Genomic DNA, 7,491 nt, shown 5'->3' with positions numbered 1-7,491 from the left:
ATTCCTGCTTAACAGTGTTCTAAGAGGTTCCGAAAGTTGCTCAAAGTCACACAACAATTAGGTACCAGAAGCAGTATCCAATACAGATAATCTGACTCCAGATTCAGTGCTCTGTCCATCAGAGCTCTGGATCCTTGTGGCCACCTAGGGTTATGTGAGCTAGATACATCGAAGTGCTTACTGCTAATTCGCCAGATGGGCAATGGCAGGTGTTTACAAACCTACCAGTGGTGTGGCATAAATCTCTGCTATTCAGAGTGGTCCCTGGACCAGCGGCATGGACGTCATTTGGGAGCTTATTTGAAATGAGGCATCTGGATACTCTACCACAGACCACATGCATTTTTAACAATACTCCTATGCAACTTTTATAAACTTTAAAGTATGAAAAGCAAGAGTGTAAAGAATTCCAGATGTGAAATCAGGGCACCTGAATTTGACCTCAGCCCTGCCACAAACTAGCTGGGGCACTTTAAGTTTTTTTAACTTCTTAGAGCATCAGTTTTTTGTTTTTGTATGTGTGAAATGGGAATAATAATATCTGTCTTTGAGGGTTGTTTTGATGATTATCTAAATAGATGGGCCTGGACCCCCAGCAGGAGTTTAAGAAATGCATACTGAATCTCTATGCAAATCCACAGATGTGTAAAAAGACAGCTCAGGCATTCAGCGAATTTGGTGAACTCTTGATTTCCCGATTATGTTGGACTAGGAACTATCTGTGTTAGAATCCATTTAAATGAAGCTTTCTGGGATGTCCACATTTTCATGCCCTAGAGATCTGCTACAGAATTATTCTCAGCAGAGCAATTATAGGTGAGGCTGCCCTATAATGAGATATCTTTGCTACTTCATTAAATAAACCCCCTTGCATGGGCTCCAAAATGGACCTGCCTCATACCAAATTCCATTACACTGGAAGTAATCGCATAAGAAGGCCCTGGTGCGGGTTCAGTGGTCCTGGATACCTAATGTTTACCATAAAGGGAATGTGTTCTAGAACAGTGATTCCCAAAAGCTGGTTCTCAGACCAATACTTTACTGATCCAAGGGGCAATGAAAAAAAAAGGACAATTTAGTCAACTTTTCATAAAGCGGAATTATAATCTATTTAAAAAATATCCTTCATTCTGAGAGTATGCCCTCTTTTGAGAGTATGCCCTTTCTATTTTCTATCTTTTTGGTGTTCAACTGCTCCATAATAATAGATGGTAATTTTTGAAATGTTCTTGTACAATACAAATACAAGGTCAATCCTGTCCCCCCCTCCAACTTTTAACAAGAGTTTTAAGGTCCTTGAAATCCCCCAATTCTGAACAATTGTTATAGAAAAAATTGCTTAAAAGGAAATTCTTTCCTATGAGATTAGCAAGGGGCAGAGAGCATTTTCCACTGGGGACCAAACTGCACAGTTTTAATTGGAGGGCAAATTTGTCTAGTGTCAGCACCTCACAGAGTGTAATGCTCCTCAAACTCCTGTGTGTACCAGGACCATTTGGGATCTGTTAAAATGCAGATCCTGATTCTGCAGGTCTGGCACAGTCCAAAGTTCTGTAATTCCAACAAACTCTCACTTCGAGTAACAAAGGCATAGTGGTTAAGTTGGCGAGCTCTGAACCAGATCACCTTGGTTCAACTACTCCTGTTACTACCACTGCTAGCTGTTGATCCTTGAGCAAGTTAATTAACCTACCTATCCCTTAGTTTTCTCATTAGCAACAGAAGAATAATAGTCCCATCTCACATTTTTATTGTGAAAGTGAAATGGAATATTGAACGTAAATATTCCCAGAATGTAAAATACAGTACCTGACACATAGAAAGAGCTCCATAAATGTGAGTTATTACTCCAACTTCACAGATCAGTGACTGGAGCGCCAAGATATTAAAAAAGAAAAATATTAGCACCTCAAGGTGGAACCCTCAAGGGGTTCCTACATGGTGAAATTGGAAGAATTGAAAGTTCTGTTTGGTGAGGGATAAGTTGTGGTCTGTCTTCGTTGGCTGGTTCAGTGGGATTGTTTGAAGCTGTGAATCTTAAAGGGTGGGTATAGATCTGTTCTAATTCAAAAGGTGGAAGCCTCTCAATTACTAAGTAAGGTTGAAATTATGGTATGGTTTAGGTTGCATGCCACAAAATTATTAGAACCTTTGCTAACTTATAAATGACAAGAAAAATACCATTAGCATTTTCCCAGACTTTAAGTTTTCCTATAGGTCTTGACTTTATTAATAATTATTCCTTTCCCCATGAAAGTACAGCTAGAATGTTTATTAATTAATCTCTTCTTACTTTTTGTTGACAGCCAAGCAATTTATTGGAAATAGTGTGTATTGCCTAATATGCCTCATTGGCCCATGAGGCCAATGTCTTATATTTTTTTATTTATTTTTTATAGAATCCCTACTATTTTAATAGGGGGTGAATTTATATAGTTGTTCTTTAAAAATTATAGGTAATAGCATCTAGGCACAAAACTGTGATTTAATATGAATTTATGGTTTTTATCTTCAAGTTGTACCTTTTGCCCATCTGATATGATTTCTGCTATGATTTCAAACACAAGAGCAAGTGATGACTGATTTTTTTAAATTAATTTATTTATTTAGGCTGCGTTGGGTCTTCATTGCTGCACGTGGGCTTTCTCTAGTTGCAGCGAGCGGGGGTTACTCTTCATTGTGGTGTGTGGGCTTCTCATTGCGGTGGCTTCTCTTGTTGCAGAGCACGGGCTCTAGGCATGCGGGCTTCAGTAGTTGTGGCACGTGGGCTCAGTAGTTGTGGCTCGTGGGCTCTGGAGCGCAGGCTCAGTAGTTGTGGCACACAGACTTACTTGCTCTGCAGCATGTGGGATCTTCCCGGACCAGGGCTCGAACCCATGTCCCCTGCACTGGCAGGTGGATTCTTAACCACTGAGCCACCAGGGAAGTCTGATGACTGATTTTAACAAAGATTGATGAGTTAGTCACAGAGCTAAGGACTAATCTAACCTACTTAACTGGTTCAACTTTATACAGTAAAAAGGAAGCACAGAAAAATTATTTCATCAAGCACATTTAAGTAAATGCCTCCTGTGTTCTAAAATCCTAAAAGATTAAAGTTGACTGCTTTTTGGAAGCTAAACTGTTATCTTCTGAATCACTGCATATCATTTTTATCTTTTTCATTTATAAAATATCAGAAATTTACCTGTCTAGTTTGTGACCATGTTATGAAAACAAAAGGAGTTAATACTTTGTCAAGAGCACAGGGAAACTAATGTATAAGCAGAACATTCTAATGCGTTGATTAGATAAGTTGGAAATTATTGTGTCTATGAATAAATATTCACAAATTTCTAGGGCCTTTCTCCAGTTTTTACTTTCTGTTTCTTTTTTTGTGGTCTTACCTTTAACCACAACCCGTCTTCTGTATATTTCTACAGCTGACTGTACCACTCAGTTGCCAAGCATTTTATACGCCTCACAATGCCTCCCATGTAATAATCACTCCGTGGGAGAGTTGCTAGTTATCCTTCAATAGACATACTCATTCTCCCCTTCTTCTTCAGTAATAGGAATAAGAAAAATAAGATTAGCACATTCCCAGACCTTTAAGTTTTCCTATAGGTCTTTACTATATTAATAATTATTCCTTTCCCCATGAAAGTACAGCTAGAATGTTAGTGGCCATGAATGTTAGGGCCATTGGGAATAAAGACCGTATTTTTCAGCCTCCCTTGTAGCTTTGTGCAGTCACATGACCAAATTCGGGTCAATGAAAAAAAAAAAATGGAAATGGTGTGTGCAACTTCCCATCAAGTGTGCTGGGAAGGACGCAGGGTGACTCTTCCTTTTGCCCTCTTATGGCTGGTTAGAAGGTGGGCGTGATGACACCAACAGGAGCTGGCATTTTGGATTGAGAGGTCACAGTCACATCTTGAGGAACAAAATAGAATCTGGTACCTGACAGTCATACCATACCGGTGCTTGACTACCTAACATTTATATGAAAACAAACAAACAAAGAAACAAAAACTTCTCTCTTGCTTTAGACCCAGGTATTTTGGGTTTCTGTCACTTGCAGCCAAATCTAATCCTAACTTCACACACTGAAATATTCATTGATGCGTTTATCTTTCAGGTGTGATCCTTATCATTATGCTTGGTCTCTGTCATCCATCCTATCTTACTCAGTCATGTTAGGACCTAAGGAAAAGCAAGAGATGCATTAAGTAATACCTGAGAACACTTAATACTGAAGAAGTTAAATTCAAGAGAAGTTAAATTCAGGAGAGGAAAGAGTTAAAGAGGTTAAAAATCTTTTCTATTCCCAGTAACTTTGGTTTATTAAGAGACATTCTAGGTGAGATTTCAAAAGTTAACTCCCAAGGTAATTAGACAAAAGCTAGGCCAGATGTCTAAGCTAAGTTTTGGTCTCAAAATAATTACTTTTGTTAATTACCAGTAATTTGTGTCAGCATCCAACACTTTCCTAAAAACCCTTGAGGGAGGGGGAGGAGGCAGGGAGAGAGAGAGGGAGAGAGGGAGAGAGGGAGGGAGGGAGGGAGAGAGAGAGGGAGAGAGGCAGGGACGGAGAGAAAGAGGGAGAGAGAGGGAGAAAGGGAGAGAGGGAGAGGGAATGGGAGAGGGAATGGGAGAGAGAGAGGATGTGCACAGCAGAGTCAGAACACAAGCATTTTCCAGTACAGTTGCAGTACAGATCTTGGGGTCATTAAAACCTGATTCAAATTTTACACTTTTGAACCCTGGGTTTTATGGGAAAAACGGATATTTTCTTCCAGTTACTGCAAATATCTTTTACTTCTACATAGGCTTAACTTGAATTTTATGTTCTTTCTTATTTTATGCCTTTTCTTCCCATTGCCAAAATGATTCTTTCCCTTTATCTATAAAATGACACCTTTCGGGCTTCCCTGGTGGCGCAGTGGTTGAGAGTCCGCCTGCCGATGCAGGGGACACGGGTTCGTGCCCCGGTCCGGGAGGATCCCACATGCCGCGGAGCAGCTGGGCCCGTGAGCCATGGCCGCTGGGCCTGCGTGTCCGGAGCCTGTGCTCCGCAACGAGAGAGGCCACAACAGTGAGAGGCCCGCGTACCGCAAAAAAAAAAAAAAAATTACACCTTTAGCCCTGTATACCCCCCCGCCCCCACACACACCACCAAATTTCAGCTGAAAATAGCCCTAGCAGAAGTGCCCACGGTTCTTCCTGGAGTCTTCAGTTAGCTTCCTTTTCCCAGTCAGTGGCTTCTGGTCATTAGCTCAAAGAACAGCAGAGGGTTCTCAGTGGTTTGTGGATAACTTAATTTGGGGGCAGTTTTTACATAGTTCAGAAGTTTACATAGTGCATCACTCTTTGCCTCTTTGTGTAAATGACCCTTTATAAGGACAAATATTTATAGATGCATCTATTTGTGCACTGTCTCACCACTTCATGTCTCTTTGGGCCTCCTTTTTTGTGTCTAGAATTTCTTTTTAAATATTTAGGGGCACCACTGTCTAGTATTGTCCATTAATAATTCATTGTAGATGTAGTCATTTTTAACCTGCAAGTAACAGTGTAAATAATACTTTTTAAATACCCATCACAAACATCTCACATCTGACTCCTGCCCATGCCCCAGGTTCCATGGTGGATCAGTCACTCCTTTATGCCATCTCTATTTAACTGTTTACTGCTTTCTCTCCCTCATCAATTGTTAGAGGGAGGCACCTTGTCTTAACTCATTTTGTAAATCTCCAGTGGCCACCAGGCAAATGCCTTGGACTATTTTTTGTAGTTAATTAAATATGCAGTCATGAATGCTGCCAAGCCAATGGGAGTTCTAGTTACACACTTTGGTCCTTTTATAAGTTCAGTGGGTCATGAGATGGTGCAGTTTTTCCCATGACCGTTTTTGTGTTTTATTGGTGATTCTCACGTTTATTTTAGCCCATGGGCTATTTCTTTATGCCAAGATATTGACCAACTTACCTGCTTGCAGAGAGAAAAATAATTATTCGTAAAGCTCAGTAGAATGGGAAGGGAAGGGGAGTTTGATGGTAAGGTAAAATGGTGTTGTTTTGTTTTTAATCAGTATTATACATAAATTATCAGCCCATGCTGAAAAGTAAGATGGTTATGTTTAATCATGAAGACTACATATCAAAAGGGAACAATTTGTATATTCATTAACTGCCTATTTCTAGAGAATCTATACCCATCACCACTGTACTAAAACTTTATGGTTTTTATAGGTATACATCTAAATTACAAAACCAACTGCATTTTAATATATGTTACCCACTGCAGAGTTTGTTAGAGAAAATGCATGAGATGTACTTTTGGGGTGATTTCTGTATGTCAAGTGCACACAAGCATATTAATTTGCAGGCACATCTTATTTATGTAAACTGAGAACTGCATAGTCTTGATATCATTCAGTATTTTCACCCCATGATCGCTGTTCATTACAGTATAATCAGAACTGCTCAATGTAATCACAACTTTCCCTTTCACAGCTTCCCGTCACCAATCTATGTTTTTTTAAATCCCATACCTCCAATGCTGTTCTGAAATGTCCTGCTGCCACGGCATATTTCTTTTGTCTGTAGCAAGAGCTGGCACTCTTTAAGGCTACCTGAAGCCATTTGTCGATCTGAGGCAGAAAGCTGAAATTGGGTACACGGAAAGGGTCTACTACTATTTCAGCAGCTTGGCATGTTGGCCGATTCCCAGTGGACATGTAGGACTCTACAAACTCAAAGCTCACGTCCTCTTCATTAATGTAGACCAACTTCACCTCCACATCCATGATATTCTTTAAGGGGATGTGAGGCAGCGGCATGGTGATCAATGGGCTGTCAAGGTCTGTTACTTTTGCCTCTTTCTTTCCAGCTGCCTTTTCTTCACCTTTTGCCTTCCGTTTCAAGGCCACTTTCTCTAAATCATTGCTTTGTTTTTTTTTGATGCTCTTTGCCATTTTTATTCTCGCAGCTGTGATTCCTACGTGTTTATCTCCACAGCTTTTCTTAATCTCTCGTGGCATTTCCAGGATGCTGGGTGGGTTTCCTAAAGTGGACATTTTCTTGCTTGTGTTTATCTTCGGAACAAGTTGATCAGGATAGACCCTATTTACTGTATTCTCCAAACTCCTACTGCTTCTTGAATCCATTGATTTCCCCCTGAAACACCTGTAGGGGTGAGAAGAAGACACATAATTACAACAAAATTTTGCAATTCCAGTGGCTTTAATTTAGTCAGACTATAGTCAAATTCATTGAAAACACTGTTTAATTCATTATAGGTATTTATCACCTTAAAGTAAAACTGTATGTACATCATCTGCTGACTGTTTTACTAGAGAAGTATAGGTTTCAGTCTCAGAATTCACCAAGAATTTGTTGAAAACACATTTAGACAATGTCTTTCAAAAATAACCATCTATAGCTGAACAATGTTGAATGAACATTTTTATGGGGTGCCCAAACTCATTGAATAGGAAAAGCTCATGCA

The 7,491-nt window shown here is 39.8% G+C and overlaps 1 protein-coding gene across 1 annotated transcript in view; it reads right to left on the bottom strand.

Moving 5' to 3' along the window:
- The window catches only part of SPATA16 (spermatogenesis associated 16), a 223,390-nt gene extending 216,240 nt beyond the window's left edge, over positions 1-7,150 (bottom strand). Inside the window, exon 1 of the mRNA XM_007464704.1 lies at positions 6,536-7,150. Within this exon, the coding sequence (XP_007464766.1) occupies positions 6,536-7,150 (615 nt within the window). The remainder of the gene's footprint in view (positions 1-6,535) is intronic.
- Positions 7,151-7,491: the final 341 nt, after the last annotated feature.

This window comes from Lipotes vexillifer, unplaced genomic scaffold (assembly GCF_000442215.2).
Source record: "Lipotes vexillifer unplaced genomic scaffold, Lipotes_vexillifer_v1.1 scaffold37, whole genome shotgun sequence".
NCBI classification, from domain to species: Eukaryota; Metazoa; Chordata; class Mammalia; order Artiodactyla; family Lipotidae; genus Lipotes; species Lipotes vexillifer.
The sequence above is the reverse complement of the archived record's forward strand: the minus strand, read 5'-3'. Positions and strand labels throughout refer to the sequence as shown.